Genomic DNA, 17,073 nt, shown 5'->3' on the forward strand with positions numbered 1-17,073 from the left:
GAAGATTCCAAGAAAGAAGTATCTACATAAAAGTATTCAACGCCTTTTTTACTCCTCTCCCCCAAGTTGATTTTCCCCCCAAAATGAGTGTTTCTTTATTTTTTAAAGGAGATTTCAAATACCAATTTTCATATCTGTAACATCTTCAGTAATATTTAGATTTAAGAATCCTCATACAAATTATTCAATTATTTTTTCAATTCTATTCAGCCCTCTTAAGTGGATTTTCCAAAAACAAAAGTTAAGTGTATTTTCCAAAAACAAAGAAATATGTATTTCTTTATTTTTAAAGGAGACTCCAATGACCAATTTTCACCTGTGTAACATCTTCAGTTTTTGAGATATCACTATTCTAATAAAAGGAATTCAACCCCCTTTTCAGTCCTTTTTACCCCCCCCCCCACCTTTAAGTGGTATTTTTGGGAAACAAAAAAATACATGTCTCTTTTTTTTAAGTGATTACAAATACCAATGTTCACGTCTGTAATATGTCAAGTTTATGAGAATTTTTGTAGATATTCTCATTTTAAAAATTCACCCCATTTTTTTCAGTTCAGTGGAATTTCCAAAATAAATTATCTATGTTTCTTTACGTTTACAGGAGATTCCAAATACCAATTTTCATGTCTGTAACAATTTCTTTCTGAGATATACTGTAGATATAGTTTTTTCTTAATTCACCCCATTTGTCATTCCTGTTCACCCCCATTAATTGGATTTTCAAAAAAAAATAAAAAAAAATGTGTGTTTCTTTATTTTTAGAGGCGATTCCAAATACCAATATTCATGTCTGTGACATCTTCAGTATTTGAGATATAAGTATCCTCCTGAAAGGTATTCAACCTCCTTTTCACCTCTCTTGAGGGGATTTTCCAAAAACAAAAAATACACGTTTCTTTATTTTTAAAGATTCTAAATACCAATTTTTACGTCTGTAAACTTGTAAGTTTTTGAGATATAGATATGCTCATTTAAACAATTCATCCCCAATTTTACCCCCTCAACAATTGAATATTAAAAAATCCTCACTTAGTGAGCACCTGGACTCTAATATAAATGTACACCCAAAGTTTCATTTCTTTACGTTCAGTAGTTTCGGCTCAGCGATGAAGAATCAGTCAGTCAGGACATGGTATTTTATTTATATATATATATATATAGATAGATAGATAGATAGATAGACAGATAGATAGATAGATAGATAGATAGATTACTGTAAACATGGAAGATGTATTAAGCATGCAAAATCATGCAAGCCACTTCTGGCAACTGAGTATTCTCCTGTTTTGGTCATGTGCCATTTAGTACATAGGTCTTTCAAAGATTACATTTGTGTAACTTTATTAATCACTTTTAAAGTAAGTTTATGCTCATCACTGACTAACCACTTAGCGCTAATTGAAATGTTATTTACTAGAAAACATAGCATTTCTTTGATTAGGCCCACCTGTTTACCTGTGACAATCTCAACATAATTTAAGATTTGGAAATTTTAACTCTTTTGACTAATGTACTAGGAGCACTTACCCTTACTTCATCATCTGCAGATCTTTTTTATATGAGCAGGCATAATCAATGTGCACTCGCTTTGTGGTTCTATCCATGGGTGCAAAGGTGCTTTCAGTGGACTTCCCTTCACAGATGCACAAGCTGGACAATCACATCACCGCCAATAGAAAAAGCCTTTATCCGCAGCATTTTGATATGTTTTATCTTCTCCTTCATGTTTTGGATTTTTGAACAATGATACAGTTGAAACACTAGAAAATGTACGTTTATTACTCGTTGTGTAGAAAATATGAGTAGTATACTTTCAGCGAACATTTCAAGTATTACTTGTGAAGATAAACTACTTTTGAAACATATTCACTGTGCGTGTTAATGCATCTAGGTCCACAAGCCACTCCTAACTTGTTGTGAAGCCATGGACTAGGCGGTCACTGACGTAAATGGCATATGCCAACTTGCAGTCTATTATTGCCATTCCACCAGCCAATGCTGCGAGTCCAATACTAACTATAGATACTGTACTACTAATCATCCTTACCAAACTTTGGTGACATATGTATTTAAGGCACAAATAAAACTGTTAGGTAAAATTTCATTAAACAAAAACAACTTTGTAAACTTTTATATGTAACTGGGGGAGCTAAAGCCCCCTCTTAGCCCCTCTCTGGATCTGCCTCTGGTTATGATCACCCTGTACTCTACAATTAAAGCCCAAGCATTCACAATATGTTCTGGGAATCTCTAGCTTATCCAACATATTCACAATTTTGTTTGGGAATTCCAGTAATTTCTTTGTGGAGGAGAAAATGAAGTGTTATATGGCACCAGAATTATGAAATATATATTTTCATCACATGAATCCCAGAGTTTTATAACTATGGGATCCAGTATAGTTTAGCACTTGCTGTAGTTTAGCAGAAATTATATTAATGGTGGTGGGATGTATGAAGTAAGGACAGGAATTCACTTCTACATTTATGGAGATTTGAAACAGACATGTTCCTTCACATAAATGAAGATGATAAGTTATTTTACCACATTCCTCCATTTTGCAAGAGACAAGCATAATTGTTTCTGTAACATCTGCAACCTATTTGCAATCTGTGAAAGGACAATGAATTTCAATTTTATGGAAACAACTGAAGCATAACTAAATCTAAAAAGCTAGGCTTTATTGAAGCTAAGCATTCAGTCTAACTTCAATGTTCAAATGTAAACTCTGAAAGTACAAAAGAATCCAAATCTAAGTAGAAATAAAGATATTTTATTGACACAGATATTAAGGTCAAAGTGATTGCTGTTCTCCTAAATCTTACAAATAGCTATTTCTGTAACAGATCACATTTAATTTTTTATTGGCATATGTACAATCTCAGACAGGAATACCTTCTTACATGTGATTTGGGGACATACCATACAACATGCCTTATGTCACACATATTTAAGCTACCACTTCACTAATGAAAAAAATGAAAAAAAAAAAGACAGGTTTCTTTCCTCTTTTCTTCTGTGAGATATGTGTGTTATAATGATTGCAATAAAATAACTTTACTACATTATTATTTATATTAAATACAATCATCATTACAGAAAACTATTACAAAATGTAATTACAGCAGAGGAGGGTTCAAGTATCATGTAATACATATCAATGAAACAAATGTTTTTGTTACAAACTGAACAAGATTTGACTTTCACATCTTTTTTTTACCAGGGATTTTCTAATATCAGTAAAACAAAACTTGATAATACAGTAAAACCCACTAGTTTGAACTTATCACTTCAGTCTAGCAAACACTTTGAAACATCAAGGGTTTACAATTTCTGTACTGTTAGTGCACCTAGCTGGCTCTCCCATGTGACATCACAATGCTGCTCTGCCCTTTGGTCAAACATTCTTGTGGAATACAACACCAAGGAGCAGAAGAACTCTCTCTCTGTCTGTATGCGTATTTCACATACTCTTAACAAGTACATGAAAATGATATTGAGCTTTTAACACCCAAACTTTCTTCAGAATCAAGATGAGGCAGCCATCGAGATGAGAAAGGTAATAGGGCATGGGGCTCTACAAGCAGGAGTAATGGGTAATATACAAGCTAGGCGAGATCATTCTCACAGCCATGCACAGACTGTTTGAACGATAATAAAACATAGCACAAATGATGTTAAAAAGCATTAAAGTCCGCTTAAGAATCACCTTTCTTACCTCCATATGAACTGTCTAGAATTTTGAAGATTCAAACTAGTAGGATTTTATGTCTTAGATGTTAATAGTGAATGGAAATTAAAATTTGATCATTACTAACATGAAAAAGGAATTATAATAATGAGTGATTTGATACACGGTTTAAGTATTACATAGCATTGAACAGCCTCCAGCTAGCATTTATTCATGCTGTGTGAGTTTTCTAAATAGAAATATCATAAAGTACAGCTGTTTACCCCTGTAAATAAGTCAGTCAAATGAATTTCAGCTTGACATTGGTTCAAAAGGAAAAAATTAGGAGCACTGCATCAGGGAGGTATCACATCAGATACAGTGTTTGGTGATTTTAATGAAGTAACATAGGTCATCTTGCTCATTCATACATTTGTATCCCTTGTAAGCCCCCGGACAGTCAGTAGTTGACTTCAGCATGTATAAGCAGCATAGTTGTCACAAAAGCATTCCCATAAAACAATATATGAACAATTGTCTTCAAATCATTTATGACAGTGCAGTCTCTGTCTTCCTGCAATTCGAATCAGTAACTGACAAAGCCATAGAAACTTTTAATGTTCTACAGCCTAGAGATTTTGTATTTAAAATTCCCAATCATGATAATGGAAATGAACATAAACATTTCCCAATATATGCTTCAACACCATTTCCCTTTATGTATAGAATTTTGAAAATCACATACAAATACTGCAATGTAATAATATATTTTTCCTGAGAATATTATTTGGTACTTCATGATTTCAAAATCCCACACACTACACCTATTCAACTACAGCTTTGGTCCATTATCACTTTTCATTGTTTAAATAAATGGCAAATGTTTCAATAAATGTTCAGAATCTTATTTCTCCATACAATCTTGATGAAAAATATAAAAAATTGAACATGCTCAAATGTTATTCTTTCCTTGGAGCTCATTTTGACTGCAACTTCAGTTCTTCCAGATTATCAGTTTGCAGAAAAATCATTAGCAGTCAAGTAACAATTTATCTGATAATAATAAGAAAATTGTAAAATTCCCAATCAACCTTACATAGTTCAATTATTCATGTATTCTTTTTCTTTAAATTTGCTAAATACCAGTACCCAGGCTATTGCTACAGGATAGCAAGTCACCAGTCATAATTCAAAATGTTATTACAAATCATTCTCAAAAAATGTCTCTTTCTTTTTACATGGCACTGCAAAATCTGTAAAACTTAAAATTAAGTAGAGAGACAGAAATATACCAAAATAATTATCAATGTTCCACTGTATCACACGCTAAATTATGTCAGCTGATTTTTAGACTTTCATTCCATCAAGGTCCCACAGTATTAAATTACTAAAAAAATAACTATTTTAATATTTGTATGGAATACTGGTTAATCTTTCATCTTTCAGAAGGTTTCTAGAGAGAGAGTCTTGAGGAGATACCTCAGCTAAGAAGTCACTGATTATTTCCATTTCTAAATACAAATACTGTTGGCATTTGTTGAAATTGACATATCTTAATATGTAGAGAGCACATAAAATCCATTTAGCTGCCTTAATGTTGCAATCTTCACATTGAGAATTTGCAAATAATATGTAGTGTGCAATACCTGAAAAGAAAAGAAAAAAAAAAGAAGGTGGAAACCTAAGTTAACTGATCATGGAGATGCAATGGACGGAATAAAACTACGTGCCTCAAGAATTGAGCCACATGTGTTTCAAACAATCAGCTGCAGTTGCTCGTTCTTCAGGATCAAATGCCAACATGGGATTCAAAAAATCTGCAAATGCTTTTGCTTCTTTATGGTCCCAGTCATATTTCTCTGTCAGAACTTCTACCAGTCCCCAGGGTTTCAACTTGGTGATGTGTCGGAGCTCTCCTGCAACAACAGACATATTTTACTTTCAATATTTAACTTATTCTTATCAAATCTGATATTTAAAAATATTCCTTGCCAGTCTTTTCACACGAACCTCCAGGCAATTGAAGCTGTCGATTTTAATTTTGTGCAGCTATTGCTAGCCTGGAAAAGTAAATTTGTGCCCTCATCCCGAGGTGGTGGAGTTCTTTTCAGGCACACCCCCAACGGAGAAGAGCTGCATGAACCATTTGTAACCATAAGCCAGACCTTCTGCCATTTTTACATTTCTGGCAGTACTGGGAATCAAACCCGAGCCCCCAAGGCCGGCAGCTAATGATGTTACCCATTGGAGTTGCTAGCCCGGTGCAGCTCTTGTAAGGCACACATTCCAACAAGGGTGGGTGATACGGGACACTGCATGTTATTGTGTGTGGTGTACAAACAGAGGTGGTGAAGATATTTTCAGGCACATCACAAATGGAGGTGAACTGTAGGTACATTTCTAACCAGATACCAGCCTTCCTGCCAATCATAAATTTCTGGCAGTACCAGGAATTGAACCCAGCCCTCTGTGGACAGCAGCTAATAGCACTAACCATTACACTATGGAGATGGAGAGTGAAGCTGGTTAATCATTATAATTGGCATAACTGACAATATTCTGTATAATGTAGATGTAAAGCATCAAATAACATACATACATACATACATACATACATACATACATACATACATACATACATACATACATACATACATACATACATACATTACATAATCATTATAGACTGTTATGCCTTTCAGCGTTCAGTCTACAATCCCCTGCGAATTTACTAAACGTCGCCACAATCCTCGATTTGCAACTAGTGTTGTGGCCTCATTTAGTTCTATACCTCTTATATTTAAATCGTTAGAAACCGAGTCTAACCATCGTTGTCTTGGTCTCCCTCTACTTCTCTTACCCTCCGTAGCAGAGTCCATTATTCTCCTAGATAACCTATCCTCCTCCATTCGCCGCACATGACCCCACCACCGAAGCCGGTTTATGCGTACAGCTTCATCCATAGAGTTCATTCCTAAATTAGCCTTTATCTCCTCATTCCGGGTACCGTCCTGCCATTGTTCCCACCTGTTTGTACCAGCAATCATTCTTGCTACTTTCATGTCTGTTACTTCTAACTTATGAATAAGATATCCTGAGTCCACCCAGCTTTCGCTCCCGTAAAGCAAAGTTGGTCTGAAAACAGACCGATGTAAAGATAGTTTCGTCTGGGAGCTGACTTCCTTCTTACAGAATACTGCTGATCGCAACTGCGAGCTCACTGCATTAGCTTTACTACACCTTGATTCAATCTCTCATACTATATTACCATCCTGGGAGAACACACAACCTAAATACTTAAAATTATTGACCTTTTCTAGCTTTGTATCACCAATCTGACATTCAATTCTGTTGAATTTCTTACCTACTGACATCAATTTAGTCTTCGAGAGGCTAATTTTCATACCATACTCATTGCACCTATTTTCAAGTTCCAAGATATTAGACTGCAGGCTTTCGGCACAGTCTGCCATAAAGACCAAGTCATCAGCATAGGCCAAACTGCTTACTACATTTCCACCTAACTGAATCCCTCCCTGCCATTTTATACCTTTCAGCAGATGATCCATGTAAACTACGAACAACAAAGGTGAAAGATTACAGCCTTGTCTAACCCCTGTAAGTACCCTGAACCAAGAACTCATTCTACCATCAATTCTCACTGAAGCCCAATTGTCAACATAAATACCTTTGATTGATTTTAATAATCTACCTTTAATTCCATAGTCCCCCAGTATAGTGAACATCTTTTCCCTCGGTACCCTGTCATATGCTTTCTCTAGATCTACGAAACAAACACAACTGCCTATTCCTCTCGTAGCATTTTTCAATTACTTGGCACATACTGAAAATCTGATCCTGACAGCCTCTCTGTGGTCTGAAACCACACTGGTTTTCTTCCAACTTCCTCTCAACGACTGATCACACCCTCCCTTCCAAGATGCCAGTGAATACTTTGCCTGGTATACTAATCAATGAGATACCTCGATAGCTGTTACAATCCTTCCTGTTCCCTTGCTTATACATAGGCGCAATTACTGCTTTTGTCCAATCTGAAGGTACCTTACCAACACTCCACGCTAATTTTACTACTCTATGAAGCCATTTCATCCCTGCCTTCCCACTATACTTCACCATTTCAGGTCTAATTTCATCTATTCCTGCTGCCTTATGACATTGGAGTTTATTTACCATCCTTTCCACTTCCGCAAGCTTAATTTCACCAACGTCATTTTCCTCCTCCCCATGATCTTGGCTGTTTGCAACACCACCATGATGATTTCCTTTTACATTGAGAAGATGTTCAAAATATTCCCTCCACCTCTCCAGTGATTCCCTGGTATCTGTTATGAGTTCACCTGAATTACTCAAAACACTGTTCATTTCCTTTTTCCCTCCCTTCCTAAGATTCTTTATTACTGTCCAGAAAGGTTTCCCTGCTGCTTGACCTAGCCTTTCCAGGTTATTACCAAAATCTTCCCATGACTTCTTTTTGGATTCAACAACTATTTGTTTTGCTCTGTTTCTTTCATCTACGTACAAATCCCTGTCTGCCTCGGCCCTTGTTTGGAGCCATTTCTGATAAGCCTTCTTTTTACGTTTACTGGCTACTCTCACTTCATCATTCCACCAAGATGTTCGCCTTTTCCCATCTTTGCACACAGTTGTTCCTAGGCATTCCCTTGCTGTTTCTACTACAGGATCTCTATATGCCACCCATTCACTTTCTATATCCTGAACCTGCTTACTGTCTACTGCTCAAAACTTCTCACTAATCATATCCACGTACTTCTGCCTAATTTCCTCGTCCTGGAGATTTTCAACCCTTATTCATTTGCAGACAGATTTCACTTTCTCTACCCTAGGCATGGAGATACTTAGTTCACTACAGATCAGATAGTGGTCTGTATCATCGAAAAATCCACGAAAAACTCGTACATTCCTAACAGATTTCCTGAATTCAAAGTCTGTTAAGATATAGTCTATTATGGATCTGGTACCCCTAGCCTCCCATGTGTAGCGGTGAATAGCCTTATGCTTGAAGAATGTATTCGTGACAGCTAAACCCATACTAGCACAGAAGTCCAGCAGACGCTTCCCATTCCCATTAGCTTCCATATCTTCCCCACATTTACCAATCACCCTTTTGTATCCTTCAGTTCTATTCCCAACTCTCGCATTGAAATCACCCATTAGCACTATTCTATCCTTGCTGTTGACCCTGACCACGATGTCACTCAATGCTTCATAAAACTTGTCAACTTCATCCTCATCTGCACCCTCACATGGTGAATACACGGACACAATTCTTGTCCTAATTCCTCCCACTGACAAATCTACTCACATCATTCGCTCATTTATGTGCCTAACAGAAACTATGTTGTGTGCAATGGTATTCCTGATAAAAAGCCCTACCCCAGACTCTGCCCTATCTCTTCCTCATTATCTCCCCTTACCTAGATATCACTTACTCCTAGCATATCCAGATGCATCCTCTTTGCTGACACAGCCAGTTCTACCTTCTTTCTTCCATAAGCCCCATTAATATTGATAGCTCCCCATCGAATTCCATTTCGTTCGCCAAGTTGTTTCCAAGGAGTCCCTCGCGTGTCAAATGGGAGTGGGACTCCATTACTCCCATAGGTCCGAGGCTTGCTTAAAATGTTCTGAGCTCGGTAAATTCACTAAGCAGGATGCTACCCTACTTGCACATAGTCCAAGTGAGGATCTCTCCTCTAACGGGTTATGGACCACCGGTGAATTGTATAGTCCTAGCTGCCTGAGCACAAGGAGGGCCATGACTCAGAATATGTCCGAGATGCCCACTCCCATTCCATAGCAACTGGTATCCCAACTCTCAGGATCACTTACTAGGCCACTCAGCCGTTGCCCATGGTTCACAAACTAGGACGTGATTACAGTAACCCACAAACATGAATCGAATCAAATCGAATCAAATCGAATCAAATCGAATCAAATCAAATCAAATCAAATCATTCCACCATGTTGTGCAGTGTAAAGGGCTGGGTTCAATTCCTGGTACTGCCAGAAATTTAAGATTGGCAGGAGGGCTGGTATGTGGTCAGAAATGTACCTACAGTTTACCTCCATTTGAGGTGTGCCTGACAATATCTTCACCACCTCTGTTTGAGGACATGAATTTATTTTACTTCAAATCTCGAACTGCAATATGAAAACAATTAAAATAAAATAACTATACCCTTTCTGTGTTCTAAGAATCCAGGTTTTATATTTCCTCAAAGAACTTCTTGTTATAGTTCTGAAGTTATGTACTGTATTAGAAATACGTAATGACCCATACGTTCTCTACAACATTCAGGTCTGTCGACTTTGGAGGCCAATCTCTTCTTGGCACTCGGCTGAAACCACGACTGAACAACTTCAGCTTGGTATGCCAGATGATTACCCTGCAGGAATACGAATCCTTGTCAATAATGTTGTACGGTGAAAGGAAGCAATGCATTTTCCTAAATATCAATTTACTTACGAGCAGTTAATTGGCAGTGGATGTGCTCCAACATTTCAACATTACGAGAGATCCGGTCCCAGTAGCATGACATGCTAAAGCATCCCAACTCTTGACACCGATTCACATAGCATGCGCGTATCACTTCTGGTACCGGGTTCTCCCAACTGATGACAGAGGCTTCACAGTCCACAGCACACACATCTGTCCTAGACTCCATCACAATGGCTCTCCGACTAAGATTACAACTCCTCAAAGGTCGATCCCTCTGCGGATCAGTGGTGGAGTGTTGTCCTCCAAATTCCAAGATTGTGGGTTCAAACCTGGCAGAAGTATTCGGATTTTTGAAGGGTGGAAGAAAAAAAGTACATTTGATGCTCCATGTCATGCAAAGTCAGCATGCAGAAGATCTCTGCTGACACATTTGGTGTTTACCCGAAAAGAAATAATTCAACACTCAGCCATAGATCATCCAAGGGGATCTGGTTTTCTCTGCCATCCTGTACAGTAAAACAAGACGTCAAAATTGATGCAAAGGCAGCCTCAATGGTGTCAAATCAAAATGCCTGCACATGGTACCTGAGGTCATATGATGACCTTTAACACGTTTTGGCCTCTAGGGATCATTGTTAATACTTGTCAGCCTCCCTTCACTTCAAGTACTGCTTCATCTTGATACAGAATGCAATTCTTCACTCTTTGGACCATTTTGATGATAATTATTATTAATATTATTGTAACTTGCATCCAAATGCCCATGAAATGAGGAATGAAAAGTTATTTCATGTCAGTAATAGTAAAATCAAATGATTGCAGGTGAAATGTTAGATGAAAAATAATAAACATATTTACCACTGCAGCAAGGTTCAAACCTTCAACCTTGGGGTTCAAGAGCTAGCACACTACCACTGAGCCAACTGGACACTAGGCATGAAGCCATACATATATTACTTGAATCATTGTTTCCCTCTCAAACTAGACATTACTTTGACTACCGTATTTTTAATAAGATGTGATCTATTTAACATTTATTATTTAATTTTATGAATGTAATAATGTGATAAAATAATGGTCGACTTACAGCAAATACCAGTCCTTTGGACTGCGCCAACATGTGAATAGTTCTTTGCATAATTATGAATGCACATTTTCTCTTATCTAGAGCTTCAATAATTCATGTGTGCCATTACTTATTTCCATTCCTGTACGTAGAAGAGGAAGATTTATACAAAATATGCTTAATGAATATTGAATTTCCATGACTGCATTGTAGCTTAGATCCTTTCTAACAGAGCAAAGATGACCTAGGCCACCATAGCTCAATTGGTAGAGCAACCAACATGAAATCAGGAGGTTGTGGGTTGGGATCCCACTGGTGTCCAGTTGGCCATTTTTATTGTGTAGTTAACATCTCTTCAACACGTACTACATTTACGAAACACGACCTAATAGGTTGAAAGTCGATTTCGAAAATATGCTTACTTATATTGAGTAAAGGTGATTTTTTTTAAATCAAGAAATGAGAAAATAGTGTTCTGAAATTATTGACAGCAATTTTCATAAACAATAAGAATATTTTGTTTACATTCCCTTTTTATGAACCAAACACTGATAAAACTGAGTGATTAAAAGTATTACTAGTATTTACAAAGAAGGAACTTCTTTTACCTTAGTAAATGTTCACTTATTTAGTGTAACAGTTAGTAGTATTAGCTGTCATTCTCGGTTTGATTCCTCGTACTGACAGAAATTCAAGATCGGAAGGAGGGTTGGTACATGGTTAAACAAGAACATGCAGCTCACCTCCATTCCATTGGCAGTGTGTCTGATAAGAACTGCACCAACTCAGGATGAGGACACAAATTTATTTACTTCCTACTTCAGTAAATAAAGCATTACTGACTTGCAGGAGCTCAATTTGAATAACCTAGGACAACTGATTGAATTTCACATAACCATCTTGTGTATTAGAAAACCTAACTACAGACTTTCAATAAAGCACTAAAAATTATTTAAAACTTCAGTTATTTGTGGTTTGATGCTAAATGACCTGTATATACAGGAGTCGCAACATTGATAGAACACAATATTTAATGAACTAACAAGTACAAATGCATTACATTCCTTCAATGTAGTCAACCGCAAAGTCTATTACTATTTGCCAAATGTCAGGAAGCTGTTGGAGACTGCTAAAAAGGCATTCTCTGTTGATGACAGAGGCGGAGCGCCCTACTGCGCCGAGTACAGATGTCACGTCAGGAAATCGGTGGCTTCAGCGGGGTTCCTTCAACTTCGGGAACAGGTCAAAGTCACAAAGACTCGTGTCTGGTGAGTACGGAGGGCGTTCCAATACCTCCCAATGCCACCTATGTAATACGAGCTTGACATTGTTTGTGACATGACAACGTACATTGTTGCGCAACACGATAGGGCAATCGTCTCGCAATAAAAGCTGACATTTGCGCCACATAGCCAGACGCAGATGTCACTCCAGAAATCGGCTATAGTAGTCACTGTTGACAGTTTGTCTTTCAGACACAGCATGTGTAAGAACACCCTTGTAGTCATATGCACAATCAGCATAAACTTCACACAGCTGGGTTTCTGTCAAAATTTCTGTGGATGTGGCGAACCTGGGTGATGCCATTCATTCGATTGATGCTTTAATTCAAGCTCATAGGCTCATGCCCATGTCCCATCAATGGCAACAATATGCTGCAGAAATGCATCTCCTTTGTCGCAGTGTCTGTCCAGGTAGTTGCCAGCCAGTGCACACCGCTGCCATTTCTGTATGTCAGTGAGTTGATATGGAATCCAATGGGACAAAATTTTCTCACATTAAGACATTTTGTCAGTATGTGCCACACCATTTGATGACTGATGCTTTAGAGCGGTGAAATCGGCATTTTTCACGCCACACAGCAACAATAATAACAATATCGTTGGTCCGTTATTAGACATTGTAAATTTTCCAGCTAACTCATTTCGGGTTGCCAGCATTTCACCCCAGTGTGCCAAGTTGGGCTCATCAGTTGGTACATAGCACACATACCAAGACGCATGGCTAGTGCATACCATAGTGCATACTTTGTCCCATTTTCAAAAATTGATGCCTGCCTGGCCATCAGATGATATAAATGTTGATTCCCATAGGGAATACACAAAGACACAAGTCCCAAGAGACCAATAGTAAATTTCAGAAATGCACAATGTTACAATGTAAACAAACTACTCGACGAAATGCTAAAGGAAAAGGTATCAGTCAAAAACAACAGGTCAGTTAAAAACACATTAGAAGTAATGAAAAAATTAAATCAACTGAAAATAATAGAAAGTACAGGAATTATATCTTTTGATATCACCAACATGTTAAATTATGAAAAACATCTAAAAGAAAACAATTCACCACAGGAGCAACAATCGGGAATTAGAATTGGTGGGGCACAAAAATTTATAGACAACAATAAGTACCGGGGGTCTGGGGAATTTCGTTGTAGGGGGGGGGGGAAGAAAAAATTGAAAAAAAGAGAAAAAAACTACAAAATTATAGCTTTTTGATGCTCTCTCAGTAAATTTTGACAGAAGTAAAGGTTGACAATTTACCAACTTACAGTAACTACAATAATAATAGTTTTTGATATGATGTATCAATAGTGTACAATAAAACTTTCACCAAAGGAACAATTACACACGTACACAATTAAGGATTTGTGCCATCAGACACTAATCGCACTTCCACACACTGCTACGCTATTCTCCACTACTTGCTGCGGCATTGTCTGAATTGGTTAGCTGCATTCAATGATATTTCGTGCATATTTCTGCTAAGTATTTTTCTTAATATTTAAATAAATTAAAGGAAAGACTTAGGTAATACACAACTGGGTTTGTATAAATTGATTCCTAATTTTAGGTGGCTAAAATGGAATAAAAATGTTATTTTTTATCCACAAAGTGGGGGGATTGCCCCTCCCCCACTAATTACTGCCACTGATTTACCACAAGAAACAAAAGAAATAATCAACTTGTTATAAAAGCAACCTTTAACCAAACCACATTTCTATTCAACAACAAAATATATTCTCAAAAGGAAGGATTAACCATGGGTTCACCATTATCAGGAATAATAGTGAACATATTTAGGGGCGCCAGGTTTTGAAAATTAGTGGGGGGTGCTCTACCTCACAGTCCAACCAGCAAGTAACTGCACAATTTGGGTCAGGTAGCTAACAGCTTACATTTGGGAGATAGAGAGTTCGAACCACACTGTCGACAGCCCTGAATATGGTTTTCCGTGGTTTCCCAATTTAACACCAGGCAAATGCTAGGGCTGTACCTCAAGTAGGGCTGTAGTTAATTCCCTCCCACTCCTAGAACTTTCCTATCGCATCATTGCTTCATACCCATCTGCACTGGTGCGACATAAAGGAAATCGTAAAAACTCTTACAAGGCAAGAGCACGTACCGGGGAATCACCGATCTGAAGTATATTTTGCAGACTTGTTAAGTGAGCAAAGAATAACAGAATCTCAAAAATACTTATTTCAGAAATTATCTTGTGTGACCTACAAAAAGAGTTCAAGTTCGTATGTTTGAATTAGTGTGCTCGACTATGCAGGCCACTACTCCATACCCTACCCGCAACTCGCACAGCCCAACAGCTGATTTGAGGCCAAGCTGACATATGCTAATAGTCGCTGTATGGGACAAATGTTTGTTTGTATAATGGTAATCAACATAGGCAAAGTTATTTTTGTGTTGGAAGAAAAATATGGAACATGTGATATTAAGCCCTTACTCTCGCTTCATTACATGTGTTTGGTATAGAACTGCTTTTTGCTTTCAACCATGAGCATCACTGTTGCAAAAGCTATAAGGAGTAACTTTTTGTGTGTAACATCCTTTGTTGTAATGATTAACCTTTATTTTCACTGTAACAATCTTATTCTATTGCCTTTATTGACCCAAAATCCATGCAGGAATTAAATTATTTCTCTTAATGCCGTTACATCATTTTCACAACGTGCTATACAATTACTAATGGAATAGAAAAGAAGATCAGTAGCGCTGTCCCTTTATGAGTGAACCCAGGACACCCCGCAGTCCTGCGTACTCAAGCACGCCATTACAAACACGCAAACTTTAACACTTTCTGTACGTCACACGAGTTAATTTCCGAAAGAAATGTTTTGGCCGTTGTGTTATTCTTGGCTCATTTAACGTGTGTGCAAAATTTACGTATGATCCGTGATTCCCCGGTTTGCACCCTTCCCTTGTCGGTCCAAACAGGGGTAGGCCCTGAAAAATGTTGAAATTTGACCTGCATGAAAATGCAGTTTTAGGTGTTTTTGAATGAGTAAAACTTGATGGAAAACAAACTATTGTTTTATTAGCCGCTTTTTCAACAATAATGAATGAGTACGAATAAAAGTTCACGAATATCTACACACAATCTACATAAAATCCACATAAAAGGTAAAGGTGTGTTTTAATCATGAAAAAGTAAGAGATTTTGTGAATAAAAACGATGGAAGCTAAAAAAATACAAATTGTGTCCCTAAAATCTTAAGGTAAAAAAACAGAATAGTCTAGTTTTCTCGTAGAATGATACCAAACAGGGATTAAAAAGTCAAATTTGGTGCTTTTATTAGTATAATAATAAAAGAGAAACAAAGTCTTTAGAAAAAAATTTAAAATCTTTGAAGAATTTTTCATTCTTGCTCATAATGTTCGTACGAGCAGTTGATCATTTGAATAAAATGTCTGGAGGTTCAATTAATTTTTTGTTTCTGATTATGGACATGCATGAATGCATTGTTGTTCAATTTTCCTTGTGTCATGGTACTGCTCAGGTAAGTTTTGAATCTTTTCAAGACAGAAAAGGAACGTTCTGATGTATATATAAAAACAGGTATAGTTAAAGTGATCTTCAGCAAACTTAACTACCTCTGAAATTAACTAGCCTTTCTGAAGTTTTGGGTACATAGTAGTATGTCTCATTGATTTTTCATAACCGAGTGTAATTTTTGAAGTACAAAGAGTGTAAAGCAATTTCAAGTTCATTCTTACTGAAATCCTCGAGCACTTCCTGATAATATTAATTAAATAATTTTACCTGGATTCCAATTTTTTAATTTTTTTATTTTTCAGGATGGCACTACTTTATAAAAAAAGACAACACTTTTCACCTTAAAGAAATTACATTCTTACCTAAGCCTGTATTTAGGGTGCTTGGTGTCCTGGGCATAGTACATTTTGACATCCTATCCTGTTATATTACAGTATAAGTGAAGCCTACAGAATTAGTAATAAAATTTAATATTTAAGTGTTAAGAAGGAGGTAGGGGGCGTGATTTTTTTTTTTTTTGCTAGGGGCTTTACGTCGCACCGACACAGATAGGTCTTATGGCGACGATGGGATAGGAAAGGCCTAGGAGTTGGAAGGAAGCGGCCGTGGCCTTAATTAAGGTACAGCCCCAGCATTTGCCTGCTGTGAAAATGGGAAACCACGGAAAACCATTTTCAGGGCTGCCGATAGTGGGATTCGAACCTACTATCTCCCGGATAGGGGGCATGATTAGCTCAGTGGCTTAGCTGCTGGCTTTCCACCCAGAAGGCTGAGGTTCGAATCCCGGTCGATCTTGGGTTGAGGAAGGGCATCCGGTCTTAAACCCCTGGCCAAAACGAAACTGAGCCTGGGAGGCTCCAGTGACCCCAGGAATAACTGGGATCAGCTGAAGAAAGTATTTAAGTGTTAAGGATAGGTGATAACTGATATATGAAATCAGCTGGTTAGGTTAGATTATGAAGTAAAATGTTTAAAACATAGTTTTACATAAGGTATAATAAACATATACTTCTTTGTAAAACATTTAATCAAGGCTCAAATAATTGATTATCTCTTTGACTTGGTTAA

General features: G+C 37.3%; 1 protein-coding gene across 2 annotated transcripts in view; it reads right to left on the reverse strand.

Moving 5' to 3' along the window:
• Positions 1–2,753: 2,753 nt before the first annotated feature.
• Positions 2,754–17,073, reverse strand: part of LOC136864389 (SRSF protein kinase 3) — a 541,887-nt gene continuing 527,567 nt past the window's right edge. For both annotated transcript variants that reach the window (XM_067141325.2, XM_067141324.2), the window contains exon 12: positions 2,754–5,586. In XM_067141325.2, coding sequence (XP_066997426.2) covers positions 5,402–5,586 — 185 coding nt within the window. In that variant the 3' untranslated portion in view covers positions 2,754–5,401. The remainder of the gene's footprint in view (positions 5,587–17,073) is intronic.

The sequence above is a fragment of the Anabrus simplex genome, chromosome 2, assembly GCF_040414725.1.
Source record: "Anabrus simplex isolate iqAnaSimp1 chromosome 2, ASM4041472v1, whole genome shotgun sequence".
NCBI classification, from domain to species: Eukaryota; Metazoa; Arthropoda; class Insecta; order Orthoptera; family Tettigoniidae; genus Anabrus; species Anabrus simplex.